The 16,872-nt window shown below is 36.3% G+C and overlaps 3 protein-coding genes across 3 annotated transcripts in view; 2 read left to right on the top strand and 1 right to left on the bottom strand.

Annotated features, from left to right (window-relative positions):
* zzz3 (zinc finger, ZZ-type containing 3) overlaps positions 1-16,872 on the top strand; it is a 675,084-nt gene that overhangs the window by 203,172 nt on the left and 455,040 nt on the right. The gene's annotated exons all lie outside the window — the stretch shown is intronic.
* The window catches only part of ak5 (adenylate kinase 5), a 210,901-nt gene that overhangs the window by 138,008 nt on the left and 56,021 nt on the right, over positions 1-16,872 (bottom strand). The window contains 1 exon segment of the mRNA NM_001100084.1: positions 5,378-5,569. Coding sequence (NP_001093554.1) covers positions 5,378-5,569 — 192 coding nt within the window.
* On the top strand, positions 5,636-16,786 carry LOC147846209 (uncharacterized). Its single transcript, XM_087240182.1, has 3 exons — positions 5,636-5,639; positions 12,846-13,476; positions 13,579-16,786. The coding sequence occupies exons 1-3, from the start codon at positions 5,636-5,638 to the stop codon at positions 13,664-13,666; spliced, it is 723 nt and encodes a 240-aa protein (XP_087096308.1). The 3' UTR covers positions 13,667-16,786.

Below are 16,872 nucleotides of genomic sequence, written 5' to 3' on the forward strand. Positions count from 1 at the left end.
CTGCTTAGAATGAGCTAAGCTGTTGAATGGTCAGCATGTGAGGCGGCCAGCAATTGAGGCGGCTAGGCTAAGCTAGCTTCAATTTTGATTGAATTATTCTCTAATCGGTTGCCTATTTTGTGGTGAATATGCATACTGCGGTCCTTTTTTTGTTTGGCTTTCTAAACATGACATTATATCCCTGGCAATGTCTGACATTTGACTGGCACATCCAAATTGTAAAAGTCATGCCAGGCACGAAAGCTTGACAGGCGTAGCAACAGTAACTAAGGAGGGCGGGGCTTAGAAAAGGGTCAATTGAAATCTTATTTATTCAGCTTTTCAGCTCTGTGTTGCTCTGTAACCAAAATCAACCACTGGACAGAACTCTCTAATACAGTCATATCCAAACCCTTATTTAAATGGATAGTTGACCCAAAAAGAAAATTCCTTCATTTACTCACCCTTCACTTTTCACCTCTATAAGTTTCTTTCTTTTGTTGAACACGAATGAAAATATTTAAAAACTGTTAATCTTCGACATTCGCAGTATTTGTTTTTTCTACTACAGAAATTAAATGCTTACAGGTTTCCAGCTTTCTTCAAACAATTTATCTTTGTGAAGAAAACTCAAATACACTCAAACAGGTTTGAAAACACTTGAGGTCAAGTGAATAGTGGGTAAATTTTTGGGGGCAAACTATCCCTTTAAGGCCTGAACTCTCTTACTATCGTCAATCAAAATTGAAATGTGTGTCTAATTCGGCAATCTTCTCTGCCAGCCTGACTATTTCCCTTCATTTATTGCACGCGAATCACTCATACTGACAGAGAGAGATAACAATACAACAAGCAGTGCATCTGAAAAGAGCGGGGGGGAAAAAAATCATGACTCTTTGTGAAATTGTGGCTCATTTTGACACCAACATGTCCTAAATCTTACTTATAGACAGTGTTGGGTAAATTAAATAAAAAAGTGATTAAAACTGTATTTAAATTCCTTTCTAATTACTTGTCTGAAACATAACCTAATTACTCTATGGGCCCTATCATACACCCGGAGTAATAAGGCGCAAGACATGTATGATGCAATTTGTTGCTATTTTCAGACCAGCACAACTGTAATTTTCGCATTTTGCACCACATTGTTTAAATAGCAAATCTATTTGCGCCACTTTGTGGACTTATGGATGTGCTTTTTTCAGTTTATTAATGCCAATCTGCATCTGTATAATATTATTATCAGTATTATTTTTTTTATATGCACAATTATATTTGTTTTAATAAAAACAAGTTTAGATTTGTCCACCTTTTGGGTTTTGGAGATGTATGCATCACCATTTGGGGCATAAGAATTGGACGTGTGTTTGGATATAACTATCATACTTATATACGTTATTATTGTTCATTTAGTTGCAGGAAATTAGAACTGAATTTAGAAATAGTTCTGACACAGAATGGATGTCTTCAGTGGAGTACATACAACACCATGCCCTTATCCACAAAAGTAAAGGAATAAAGTGAAGAGTAAAAGTACAGAGAAAGTAAAGAGGCAGAAAGGTGGAAGCTTGTTCTTTATCCTTGTGCTGCAGATGGTCTGTTTAACTGTTTTCGCGCTAACAAATCATTCAGTTTTCCCAATTACAAAGTCCGACTTGTAAATAGCAAATGCACCATGACGGGATGCAACTACTATAACTCCTAAAGGGAATGTGAGATGAGACACTGATTGGATTAACGCACATTATGCTCAAAACACATCCATAACTCAATAAGAGAATAAGCACAACACTGTTAGACCATGCGCCGGGGGGCAAAGCATATTTTTCCATCCTAAAAATATAGCAAAAGTGGATTTGAACGTGACCTTAATGCTTTTGCGCTATGTGTTTTAGACTTTGCACTTAGATCATTAAAATAGAGCCCTATAAGACATATATTTAATAGCAGGGCCGGCCCGTGGCATAGGCAGTATAGGCAAATGCTAAGGGCGCTGTACATCCAGGGGGGCGCCAGAAGTAAGCGCGGTTAAGTTGGTTTTGTTTTGATATTCCTGACACACATTCAATGATAGATGACAATAACTCAAAAACATCTTAGCCTAAAAAGATCTAAAGTGTGTTTCATACAAAAAGACAAAGCTGGTTATGTTTCACAGCAGTCTTTTTCTTTTTTCGCTCGACATTATGACCACTGCTCCGTTTAGCCGGGCATATGCGTTTAGCCGGTAGAGCTGAGCTCGCGCGGAGTGGAGCTCTCAGTAAGGTACCGTCGGAAAAGTGCTTATTTTTTTTCGTTTTTTTTTTTTTTTGCTCTGTCCTGCGTGTTTTATTTTAAACACAACCAATTTTCTCTTAAATGAGCACAAACAGTTACTACAGTAGTCGAATGCTTCATTCATTCATATACAGTAGATCTGTGCATTCTTACATTAACACCTCTGTGAGTGAGAGATTAATGAGAGATTAATTCGCTGGTCTACACTAAATAACTATAGTGACTTTAATCAATGTGCAAATACAATTAAAAGTCAAATAGATTTTATAGCTTTATTTAATTTCTGTATAAGCCATTGTTTTTAAAAGGGTAAACCTTTTATTTTATTGCCAATATTTTATATTGTTTGCTATGTTTTCTATCATTTGAAGCTATTTGTTGTCCCATATTTTTTACATCCCAACGTTGACAGATGACATAACATTGCTAATCAATAAATATCTATAGTGCTATCTGTTAGTTTTAATGTCAGCTAATGTTATGGAAGGGCATAGATGTTATGGAAAATAGTAACAGTAATGTAACTACCCCCATCACTCCTTCCTCAAGCAAATGTGTAAATATTAGATCTATTCAGCAGTAATGTTAATTGCATTGACATATTTATCTGACGTTTTCCCAGCTTGTAGTAGTCCCTCAAAAAGCGATTTAGTTTCTTATGACTATACACTAGCAGTGGAATTTACTGCGATGTGATGGGGCGCCACCTGAAATCTTGCCTAGGGCGCCAAATTGGTTAGGGCCGGGCCTGTTTAATAGACTACTTAAATCTATATAAATCTTAAAGCATACCCAAGGTAATTAAACTTTTAATTATTTTAAATTGACAATACTTTTTTTACCTTTATTGCAAAATGTTAAACGTGTATTAAATCAAAACAAAAAAGTTTCAAAGTAATAATGATACCATAGTTTATTCATATAATATGTATTGATAGTAATTTCAATTCATTTTTTCTTAAGCCAAATCGTAACACCTTTGAAACATCAAGTTATTTTGCAAAGATATTTGTATGGCAAAAATAATAATGAAACAATTACTCTATTTCTCTAAACTGATTTATACAGAATTGTTGAATTTTTGCAAGGAATTTTAGGCAAGTATATTTTAGGTAACTGTAATTAAATTACCCTTTCAATGAAAAGTAATCCCTTACTTTTTCAGCAGAAAAGTCATTTAATTTTTTTTAACTAGTTACTAATTAGCACCTATCTATTGATAAGGGATGCGACAGTCAGGCTAACACTCTAACAAATGCTAAAGTATGAATGTGATTTGAGATATTGTTAAATGTCTATGCATTTAAAATAAAGAGGTAGCCATTAAATCTCCGAGGTGTAGTTCTTTCTGGTATCCATCTTTTTAATCAATTTGGACCCTTCATGCATTTCAGTGTAAATGGTCTCAAAGCAGCTTAACACAGATGAAGAAAATGGAGTAAAAGCCATAATATTTCAAACTGTGGATCATTCCTGAAATTCAGGCAGGCAGGAGAGTAGTGTAGAATACAGGTCTTGTTCTAGTAAACTGAAACAGCTTCAGCTCAGTTTGATAAAAAAAAATGTCACTTTAGAAGTTTAGTTTAGTTTCACCAATCGTTGAGCTTGCCGTCCATGATATTGGACTTTAGCCATCCAATCAAAAATCCATATTTAACAGTTTAGATGTTAAATATGTCTATTTATTATAATGGAAGTGGGTTTTTTAATGAACATTGGGTTCTAATTTAACAGTTTAGACGTTAAAAATATCTGTCCATTATAATGGAAGTGGGTTTGTAATAGGCATTGGGTTCTAATTTACAGTTTAGATGTTAAATATGTCTGTCCTTCATAAAGGAAGAGGGTTTATAATGGACTTTGGGTTCTAATTTAACATATTAGATGTAAAATATGTCTGTCCGTCATTATGGAAGTGGGTTTATAATGGACATTGGGTTCTAATTTAACTGATTAGACGTAAAATATGTCTGTCCATCATTATGGAAGTGGGTTTATAACGGGCATTCGGTTCTAATTTAACAGATTATACATTAAATATGTCTGTGCATTTTAACAGAAGTGGGTTTAAAATATACATTGGGTGCTAATTTAAACATACACATTAAATATGTCTGTTCCTTATAATGGAAGTGGATTTATGATGGACATTTGGTTCTAATTTAACAGTTTATACATTAAATATGTCTGTCCGTTATAATAGAAGTGGGTTTATATTGGACATTAGGTTCTAATTCAACAGATTAGAGGTGAAATATGTCTGTACATTATAATGGAAGTGGGTCTATAATGAACATTGGGTTCTAATTTAACAGTTTAGACATTAAATAAGTCTGTACATTTTAATAGAAGTGAGTTTATAATGGGCATTGGGCACTAAAAATGTGGAATCCATTGAAAACAAACAACTCCCCCCCCCCCCCCCCCAACACACACACACACACACACACATACACAAAATTAAAGACAAGTTGTGCTGTATATGCTTATATCAAGTTGTCATAGCAAAGACATCTCAACCATCGTCAACTTTGAACTTAAAATGACATATCTGAGCAAATTACACTTGAAGTCTTTGAAAAAGGATCAGAATCATAGTCTATAAGCTAATGTGCCCCAAAACAGTCATACAACTAGCTATTAGAGGATATAAACATTCAATGCCCTCAGTTTGTCAAAAATCAATCAATATTTTTTTCCCAGGTCACCTCATATTTTAGTTTCTCATCCAATCCTTCAGCCAATCAAACGCTCTCTAGTATCTGACATGTCCTGCCCACTTCATAAAGCTTTTCATTTGCTTTTCATTTAATGCGTTTAAGGTCAACCACTCTTACTGGCAGAGCTGGGATGAAAACAAATTACTATTGGCTGTTTTTTTTAAATGGGAGGGGCTATTCTATATCATGTTCTGTCTTCTTGTTTCAGTTATAATGACGTCGAACACAGAACAAAAATGCACATTTCAAAGCACTTTCCAGGACCTCATGAACAAGTGTTACTTTTCTTTTTAGAAGGCAGTTCTCGAATTCCTTCAGCACATTATTTTATTAAAGAGTTCTACCCAAGCCTACGTTCTCTTTTAAGTTTGTGACAATAAATATTCAAACATAATCCTTACTGTGACGATGAGGCCTTTTTCTTGGAAGTATTTAACCAGGGGGATGGCATTCTGTTTGAAATTAGTCAAGCGTCGATCGATAGCTTTAGGGTTGTCGTCTGGGCGACCCTGCTGTTCTGCTCGTTTCTCCAGGCGCTCCTTCAGACGCTGATTAGAACAAGCCAGAAACACCACCAAGTCTGGAGTACAGACCTACGGAAACAGAAGAAAAGAAGTGAGGGTTTTTAAATACTAATGTCTCAGTTGAAGTTGATACTGATGGGTAAGTTTAAAAAAGACTTGAGGCTGCAGTGATCTCTGGATATATGGATATTAAGAGAAACTTTGGGCCTAATGAAATGTTAATTGTATAATCGTTTATAACCAGCGGGACACGCTGCTGAAGCAGGAGAGACACTCCGTATATCCTTATCTCTGTTGTCAACATGCCTCACATTACAATTACATAATTATTCATGAGATTATTTATAAGATTATATGTAATGACACATTATAAGATCCATTGTGCATTATTACTTTTATTTCTTATTTGTACAGTTTAAAAAATTTACAATGCACATAACCCATCTAGATGTAAATATTTTTTTTTCAGAATTATAACTATATATAATTACAAAGTACATAACATGACATATTTATATTATAACTTGTATTGTTTACTTAATTTTCTACTTATTCAAATGTCATTCTGTGTTCTTGTGTTGAGATATATATATATATATATATATATATATATATATATATATATATATATATATATATATATATATATATATATATGTATGTATGTATGTATGTATGTACGTATGTATGTAAAGTTCATTCTGATTCTGATAAAATATTACGATTATATAATATATTTATAAATTTATATTTATAATTTATAAAATAACAAAGCTCATGGTCTCAAAATATGAATTTATTCCTATTTCAGACCTGCCTAAAACTGCTAACATGAAATCCAGATATTACTCCCATAAAGTTGATACTCTGCTTGTCTATAATTTCAAACATTTAATGCTTTAACTACAAAAATGGACTTTTCTTTAGTCTACATGCCAAACTGCAGGCTGACACAAGTGTTAAAATCACCTCCAATGGCATATTTTTGAGCTGAAGTGCACTTTCACTATGTTAACAGTTTGACTGCTGGGACGCCTTTTGGGAATGTGTACTTAATTAGTCACTGATAGAAAAAAGAAGATGATTACACATGTCAGTTCATAAATGCCTGAAAGCCTGTCACCAAACAGCAAAGCATGCAGATTATCACAAAAGAAGCATGGCGGGGAAAAATATTCATGAAATCTAAGACACTGAAATAAATGATTTATTTACACAGCACTGTGTATATGTAAATGCATGCTATTTAATATAATCTGTTTCTGCCAGTCAAACTTACCTGTATAACCTGACAGATCTGAAAATACTGAATGTCAGCCACACATAACCAAAACAAATGTGTTTCCACCATAATACATAAAACATAATACATTAATGAATGAATGAAATCTGTCATTGGAATGTATAAAACTTTCTATTTATTTTCTTTTTTCTTTATTGTCGTCCAAAGAATGTACATTTAAAAATATTCAATTAGATATTAACTATTTCAATAATAACATTTTACAATATTACTGTTTTAATATACACTGTAAAACCCAACAGTCAACTTAATCAAATGAAATGAGTGTAGTTAACTCAAAATTGTATAAAAGTTAATTCTACTCATTTGAAAAAAAATGTTAAACTCAGTTTAAATACCTCATTACTTCAACTTAAATAAAGTAAGTTCACAGTACTCATATAGATTAGCTTTTTAATGCAGATGGTTTGTAGCAATCAGTTTCTTTTAACGGTTTGAGTTGCCTTAACTTATTGGGTTTTACAGTACTCAATTGGTTTGAGTTCTCTTCTTTTATTGAATTTTGCTGTGCTCAAATTGCTTTGTTTACTCAAACGGATTAAGTTCACAGTACTCATTAGGATTAGTTTTTAAACTTAAATGGTTTGTTGCAATCGCTTTCCTCAAATGGTTTGAGTTACCTTAACTTTTTAGGTTTTAAAGTGTACTTACTCAAGCAAATAAATGAACAATTCTTTGATTACTAAAAATTCTATTAGACTAAAAAACAATGTCATTTTAAAGTAACGTATAATCAAAGCTAAAATCTAGACTCTTCTAAAGCACATCACGAATCAGCTCATAAAAAAAAACTGAACAAGCTGAAGAGAAAGAAGCCCTGAAGTCCTGTGAGATGCTGTGAACTAAAGATAAAAAGCATTATGCCACTGAGAGTTGTCTGAAAGTGACTGGCGTGTGGTTTTAAAGGGGATAACACCTAAAAGAACCCTCAGAGCCATAGCCATGCATACCTCCCATTGTGCAATACACATGACAAACTGTCAGTCTACCTAACCACGATCGTAACCCTCTGGGAAATGATCCTTTTGTTTTCAACGAGAGAACGCCTACAGTGTGTGGAGATGCTGGGTGTCTGTTTCATGTCAAGTGCTAAGCGCTTGCTATTTTGTAAACACGATGACAGTGGGAGAATTATTTATACCAAAGTGCCTTTAAGGCAAGTCATTTTATTCGGCGGCCATCTTCGAAACGCCTCTTGAGCATTTAACTGCAAGCTCCTAACCAGTGTTTCTAACTATTTGGAATGAAAAGGCACTAAGCTCTGCCTGAAAAGTCACTAAATGCCACTAGATTACGTCAAACAATAATTTGCATATTACTGACATCATCACATCCAATCGTTTCTGTTTGTTTAATAACCTATGGTTAATAAAGGGGTATTTATATTTGCACTATGCTTTATGTATGCATGTCAATTTAACTAAATGTATTGCTGCCTGAATACTGTATATTAGTTTAGACGTGTAGTGAATTTGCAGTAATCTTTTAGACATAATAAGTTTTACTTAATAAAGGTCTGAAACTGTCACCAAAATCTCTCTGATTGTGAACAAGAAAAGACTAAAAGGTCAAATAAAATTTTTAAACTTAAAACAAAGAAGAAGCAGATCGGTTTGACTGTACTAGGGAATTACCTTAAGATGTTGTGCTAAATCACTTGCCGTTGGTAAGCAGAGGGGTAATCTTCTATCAGGCCGGAGAGGTTGGAGAGACTCCTGTACGAGGACTGAGCCGCCTGTGAGTGCTCTGAGGTGGGGTAGGGGCCGACGGCACATTTATAAAAATCTCTAGTAACACCAAAAAATGTCGCTAGATTGGTTGCTAGTCGCTTTTTTCAAAATTTGTCGCTAGGGCGGTCTGAAAAGTCGCTAAATTTAGTGACAAAGTCGGCAACACTGCTCCTAACTCTTTGAATATGGGGAAACATAAAACTCTCTAAAACTGTTTGTCTAGCTTACACTTTTTAAAAAATGTTGTAAACTTTACAGTATTACTGGCAATTTTGGTTGTGTTGAAAAAATGAGAACCCAGTCCCAGGAGACATGTTTCAAGCAGAATTCTTTATTGAGACGTGTTGTTTGTTCTGCAGTCAAACAGCGTCTTCAAGAAGTCTTACAGTCCAAAATGAGTCTCTTACAATGGCAAGAGTAGTCTAAAATAAGTCTAGTTGTCCTGTCTATAATATGCTTTTAGGTGGAGGGCAGTGGCTAAAAGTGCATTCCTTTGGCTCAGCCAGAGCTCAGGAAGCAAGAGGTTTTAATGTCTCTCACAACCTAGCTAAAGTTTTGAACATACCTGTCAACACTGGGATGTGAAAATAAAGGGATACCCCCTCCACCCAAAAGAAGTTCTCCAAATTACTAAATATGTTCATCTGGAGCTGTTTGTTGTAAATAAACAGTTTAAACTGTCAATAATATGTTTTATATATATATATTGTTTTATTTACAAAGGATAACAAATAATATACATTAGCAAAAGCTGCAAATAAAAATTAAAATCACTAGCTATAAAGAAATGTAATTCACTGTATAATTTAAACATTCGGATTAAAGAGCAGTGAATGAATCTCTCATTTAGATTTTTTCATTTGATTACATATATAGGAAAGGTGTCACTTAAAAAATGCACAGATCAATAATGAAAGCACTCAATTGCTTTCCTAACTGTTTGTGCTCATTTAAGACTAAATTTGTTGTTTTTAAAATAAAAACCAACAAGATGGACATGAATAGATGTTATTATTATTATTATTTTTATTATTATGTGTATATGTCTGTTCGAACACGCACCCAAAACCCAGAGTGTCCACTTTTACTCCGCTTTAAATTGTGTGTATAAAATCCATTTGGGAAACATCGTCTATTTATTACCACTTATCGTGACATAAACTGATTGTTTTGAGGATTGCATTGGAGGGGCAACTGTGACTGTAATGGTAAGGAACAGAATTGCACCCTTTTTATATTTATTTCAAAGTGTTTCCATGCCTAAATAAAATAAAAGTACAGAACAGATTTACACTTAAAAGCAAGGGACGTCCCCTGGTGGTTCAGCGGTATGAGTTACAGAAAGGTAAGACTGGCTCTTTTATGTTAATTGCCACCCTTCATAGAAATGTAGAATCCCAGGAAAAACAGGAGGGTAGACAGGTATGCTTTTGAATAAACTAATATAATTATAAACCAAACAATACACCTTTTCTGTTATATAAATATTACTTTAATTTTAAACTAGATTATATATATATATTTATATTTTCACAGTTCCTACAGCACAGTTTGGTAAAACTATAGCACGGTTGTAGTTGTTAATTTACAGTGCACTTGTGAATTTAGCCAGTAATACTGTAAAAATTACAAACACACTGTAAATTAATAATTACAATTGTGCTGTAAAACTACAGTGCAAACAAAACTAAGAGTAATACTGTAAATTTAACAGTATTTTTTACAGTAAAATTTAACAACAAATACAATTTTTCAATCTTAAATTTTCTTTCTAAGCATTAGAATCATTAAAAATTGACTGAAAGTTAATTCTACTCATTGGAAAAGAGTTTTGAACTCAGTTTTGAAGGTAATGAGTTAATTAAATACCTCATTACTTCAGCTTAAATAAAGTAAGTTCACAGTACTCATATAGATAGCTTTTTAATGCAGATGGTTTGTAGCAATCGGTTTCTTTTAACGGTTTGAGTTGCCTTAACTTTATTAGATTTTACAGTACTCAATTAGTTGGAGTTCTCTTCATTTATGAAATTTTGCTGTGCTTAAATTGCTTTGTTTACTCAAACGGATTAAGTTTACAGTAATCATTAGGATTAGTTTTTAAACTTAAATGGTTTGTTGCAATCGCTTTTCTCAAATGGTTTGAGTTAACTTGACTTTTTAGGTTTTAAAGAGTACTTACTCAAGCAAATAAATGAACAATTCTCTGATTACTACGAAATCTATTTGACCAAAAAAACAATGACATTTTAGAATAACGTATAATCAAAGCTAAATTCTAGACTCTTCTAAAGCACATCACGAATCAGTTCATAAAAAAACTGAACAAGCTGAAGAGAAAGAAGCCCTGAAGTCCTGTGAGATGCTGTGAACTAAAGATAAAAAGAATTATGCCACTGAGAGTTGTCTGAAAGTGACTGGCATGTGGTTTTAAAGGGGATAACACCTAAAAGAACCCTCAGAGCCATAGTAAAATTTAACAACAATCCTAAATTTTGTCATAATCAAAAAAAAGTTCAGTTTGCCCTGAAAAAATTGTTAGCGCACACTTGATGGGATTGAGACAATGACACCAACCTCCATTATGGCTGTTTCTGAAGCATGTGATCCGATGTCATCATATTGTTCAAATGATGTAACAAATGTACAAATCAATATCTTACATGCTACACAAGATCATTCTCTGAATAATTCCAAACACGATCATGCTGGTATTATGAAACAATTTACAATGTATTCCTGATGGCAAATCAATGACAGCGACCTTTTTGTTTACAAGTTGGTTCAAGTGGTTGCTTTCATGTGATTTGCATTGATGTTTTTTATTTGACGCATGAGTAAGTTCCAAGAAAAAAATTGCCGACCCTTACACCCTCGGACGCTGTCACATTAGGGCATAGGGACTAGCCCTTCCAAACGAAGCACAGTGCTAGTTTAGGGCTGTTTCTGGAATTACCCTTAAATAGGGTTAACCCTTTAATACAGGGAACAGCCATTTGTTTTAGTATCCGAAACCATAATAGAGGTTATGAAGTGCACTCAATCACTCCTTTAATGCACTGCAATAACAAGTATACAATCGATGTACACTTTACAGCAACCCCTAATGCACTGTGAGAGCTTGCGAACCAAATTAATTCCCACGACTTAGACTCCTACTCCCATCTGTCGCACATCTGTACTGGCCAGATGTGAGGGCTGTTAATGTGTGAACATTTCCAAAGTCGAGACTGTCAGTAATGTGTTTAGCGCATCAGACACAGCTCAGTTTTACTGCAATGTCTAACTGTACAGTTAATTAATCTTTAATTAAAGATGTATACCCAGCTAAGACATTTACTTAATTACTAAATACTATGTTGAAGCGCCTTTGGAACAATTACAATTACAAATTCTATCTGCGTATGATGCATCAAGCTTGGCACACCCATTTTTTGACATTTTATCCCATACTTCTTCACAATACCTTTTAAGCTCAATTAGGTTGGATTGGGACCGTCAGTGCACAGCCCTTTTTCAGATCTCTCCAGAAATGCTTAGTTCAGGTCTGGGCTCTGGCTGAGCCACAAGAACATTCACAGAGTTGACCTGTAGCCACAATTTTGTTGTCTTGTCTGTGTGCTTACAGTGATTGTCCTGTTGTAAGATGGACCATCACTAAACTGAGGTCCAAGTTTCATCATTGATGTCCCAGCACATCTTTCCCACAATCCTGACTAGTCTTTCAGTTCCCTTCAATTGAAAAACATCCACACAGTAGATTGCTGCCACCTTCAATCTTCATGGAAGAGGTGGTACTGACCAGGTGAAAAGAAGTGCCTGTTTTGCTCCAGACATGAAGCTTGACATTCAGGCCAAACTTTATTTAATCAGAGCAGATTATTTTTATTCTCATGGTCTGAGAGTCTTCAAGTGTTTTGAGTCAGACTCCAGACAGGCTTTGATGCTATTTGGTCACTCTATAATACTGGATTGATTGATGGAGTGCTGTAGAGACTGTTCCGTTCCCTAACTTCTACCATTTATGGATGATGTAGGCCATAGTGCTCATTAGCCGCATTTCCACTGTTGGGCCAGTGCGAGCCAGAGCTTTTATCGGGCCTGGCCGGGCCAATCGCTCTGGAGGTTGAGCAGTGAGGCTGAAATAATTTTACGTTTTCACTGTTGGGCTAGTAGCTCGCAGTGGGTCATGCAAACCCCGCCCCCAGAACCTCCCCCCAATCAAACGTCACACAACTCGGCCACTTCAGCGGGAATCAATCAGGCAGATAAACACACCATATCGCATCATCACGAAATTATTAAAATAAAGACGCGCTGGTGGTAAGACGGTCGCGGCTACGGGAACGGCTTCTAGCCGTACCTAATGCTAAGGCCGTCTCATCACCTAAGGTACGTGGAAATTACAACCACATCATTCCCTCTACCTCAACCCCGCGTCCTTCTCTGTCCAGGCCCAGCGCACCCGGGGCGCGGCTCAGCCAGGCGTCGTTCACGCCGACACCCGGCTACCACGGCGCCTGGGTGCAGCCGCGCAAGGTGCTTCCCAGATCCCGGGGCAGAACGTCTCCGCCTGTGTTCGAGATCTCCACGGAGAACCGCTTCTCCCCTCTCCGCGAGTCGGGTCCCGATGTGGCCATCATCGGTGACTCGATCGTTCGTCACGTCCGTGCCGCCTCCTCAAAAGGTAATAAAGTACGTACTTTCTGCTTTCCTGGTGCCCGTGTGAAAAATATTTCTACACAGATTCCAACCATCCTGGGCGCTGCCGAGAGCCCTGGTGCCGTTGTCCTCCACGTGGGGACAAACGACACCGGGCTCCGGCAGTCGGAGATCCTGAAGAAGGACTTCAGGAGCCTGATCGAGACGGTTCGACGCACCTCGCCCGCCACGCAGATCATCGTTTCTGGGCCGCTTCCTACCTACCGCCGAGGAAATGAAAGGTTCAGTAGACTTTTAGCTTTGAATGAATGGCTAATAACATGGTGTAAAGAACAGAAATTGCTCTTTGCTAATAACTGGAATCTTTTCTGGGAGCGTCCTAGGCTCTTCCGTCCTGACGGCCTGCACCCCAGTCGAGCCGGAGCTGAACTCCTGTCGGACAACATCTCCAGACTACTTCGCACCATCTGACTAGCAGGTAAAAATTCACAAAATTCACACTATAGCCACCTAGACTCTTGTTCACCCCACTTAAACATCAGTAACGCATATCTGGCGAATCCTATAGAGACTGTGTCTGTTCCTCGTATTATTAGATTAAGAAATAAACGTACTGTGTGCTCCAGGAAAAATCTAGTAAGAATCAAACCAGAAAAACCAGTAGAAAGTGAAAATACAAATTTCGTAAAACTTGGTCTCCTAAACATCAGGTCACTTGCACCTAAAGCACTTATCATTAATGAAATAATAACAGAAAACAATCTTAATGCACTCTGTCTCACTGAAACCTGGCTGAAACAAAATGACTATATTAGCTTAAATGAAGCAACTCCTCCAGGATTCTTATATAAACATGAGGCTCGTCAAACTGGTCGTGGTGGTGGAGTTGCATCAATCTTTAGTGATTTCCTTAATATTAAACAGAGAAACGGACTTATGTTTAGCTCCTTTGAAGTATTATCGCTTAATGTTCAGCTTCCAGATACTATACAAAAACCTATGTTATCTCTCGCTTTAATCACCATATATAGACCCCCAGGACCCTATGTCAAATTTCTAAAAGAATTTTCTGATTTTATTTCTGACTTACTAGTCAAAACTGATAAAATGCTAATTGTAGGTGACTTTAACATCCACATAGATGACGCTAATGATACATTAGGGCTCGCGTTTATGGATTTAATACACTCACTTGGGATAAAGCAAAACGTTGTGGGTCCAACCCATCGCTTAAAGCATACATTAGATCTAATTCTGTCTTATGGAATCGAGGTTATTGACGTAGACATTATACCACAAAGTGATGATATTACAGATCACTACCTCTTACTATATAAGCTATGTTTACCTGAAATCAGCAAACCCGCTCCAATACTCCGCCCTAGTAGAACTATTGTTCCGTCAACTAAAGATGAATTTATAAATAACTTACCTGATCTCTCTCTATTTCGTAATGCACCCGCAAACTCAAATGATCTTGATGTAGTAACCAGCAGTATGGATGCCATCTTTACTAGCACACTAAATACTGTGGCACCCATAAAATTAAAAAAGGCTAGAGAGATTAAAACTATACCATGGTATAATAGTCATACTCGTGCGCTCAAAACAGCAACCCGCGCCCTGGAACGTAAATGGAAAAAAACTAATTTAGAGATCTTTAGAATTGCGTACAAAGACAGTATGTCCAGCTATAGGAGGGCTCTAAAATCTGCCAGGACCGAGCACCTGCGCAAACTGATAGAAAATAATCATAACAATCCTAGATTTTTATTTAACACCATCTCTAAATTAGCAAATAATCGGTCATCCTTGGAACAAACTACTCCACCGCAAATTAGTAGTGATGACTTCATGAATTTTTTCAGTAATAAAATAGAAGGCTTTAGACAGAAAATAGGAGATGCCAAACTTTCTGCACCAGCTTATACTCCAAATCCTGTAAATATTTCATTAAATCATAATAATAACCTACACTGCTTCAAAATCATAGAACATGAAGAGTTAGTGAAAATTATAAATAGCTCTAAACCAGCTACGTGTTTGCTGGACTCAATTCCAACAAAATTACTGAAAGAGCTGCTACCTGCTATAGGAGAACCTCTTCTTAACATTATCAACTCTTCTTTATCTATAGGCCATGTTCCAAACTCTTACAAGCTAGCTGTTATTAAGCCTATTATTAAGAAACCGCAACTAGACACCAACAACTTAGCTAACTATAGGCCTATTTCAAATCTTCCATTTATGTCTAAAATACTAGAAAAAGTTGTTTCCACTCAATTATGCTCTTTACTGCAGACGAACAATATTTTTGAAGTGTTTCAGTCAGGTTTCAGGGCTCACCACAGTACAGAAACCGCCTTAGTGAAAATAACCAACGATTTACTCTTAGCTGCTGACCGAGGGTGCGTCTCGCTATTAGTTTTACTCGATCTTAGTGCGGCATTTGATACCATTGACCACAATATCCTCATAAATCGCTTAAAGTCTACAGGTGTCCAGGGACAGGCTCTACAATGGTTTAAGTCATACTTAACTGACCGCTACCAGTTTGTAAATCTTAATGGACAGCCTTCACAAATCTGCCCAGTAAAGTATGGGGTGCCTCAAGGATCAGTTTTAGGCCCTTTACTGTTTACAATTTACATGCTACCTATGGGAGACATTATTAGAAGACATGGGATCAGCTTTCACTGCTATGCAGATGATACTCAATTATATATTTCCACTAAACCTGACGAGACGTCTGAACTTTCTAAACTAACTGAGTGTATCAAAGACATCAAAGACTGGATGACCAACAATTTTCTTCTCTTAAACTCAGACAAAACAGAATTATTACTTATTGGGCCTAAATCTTGCACACAGCAGATCTCGCAACTCAATTTACAATTAGAGGGATACAAAGTTAGCTTTAGCTCTACTATAAAAGATCTGGGTGTCATATTAGACAGCAATCTAACTTTTAAAAACCATATATCCCATGTCACAAAAACTGCCTTCTTTCATCTGAGAAATATCGCTAAATTACGAAATATGCTATCCATCTCAGATGCAGAAAAGCTAGTCCATGCTTTTATGACTTCGAGACTGGATTACTGTAATGCTCTATTTGCTGGCTGCCCAGCATCCTCTATTAACAAACTTCAATTAGTGCAAAATGCAGCAGCCAGAGTTCTGACCAGGTCTAGAAAATATGATCATATAACCCCAATTTTATCCTCCTTACACTGGCTGCCTGTTAAATTTCGTATTGAATTTAAAATATTACTTCTCACCTATAAAGCTCTAAATAATCTAGCTCCTGTTTATCTAACCAACCTTCTGTCTCGCTACGAACCAACTCGCTCCTTAAGATCTCAAAATTCAGGGCTTCTGGTAGTACCTAGAATAGCAAAATCAAGTAAAGGAGGTCGAGCCTTCTCTTTCATGGCTCCTACACTCTGGAATAGCCTTCCTGGTAATGTCCGAGGCTCAGACACACTCTCCCAGTTCAAAACTAGATTAAAGACCTATCTGTTTAGTAAAGCATACACTCAGTGCATCACCTAGCAGGTTCCACACTGGCTTCTACATCTTGCTTATATACACTATGAACAGCAGCTACGCTAATTATTCTCTTTATTCTCTATTTTCACCTGGGGATACTCATCCCGAGGTCCTCAGATTAGGCG

The sequence above is a fragment of the Danio rerio genome, chromosome 2, assembly GCF_052040795.2.
Source record: "Danio rerio strain M-AB ecotype USA chromosome 2, GRCz13ab, whole genome shotgun sequence".
NCBI lineage: Eukaryota > Metazoa > Chordata > Actinopteri > Cypriniformes > Danionidae > Danio > Danio rerio.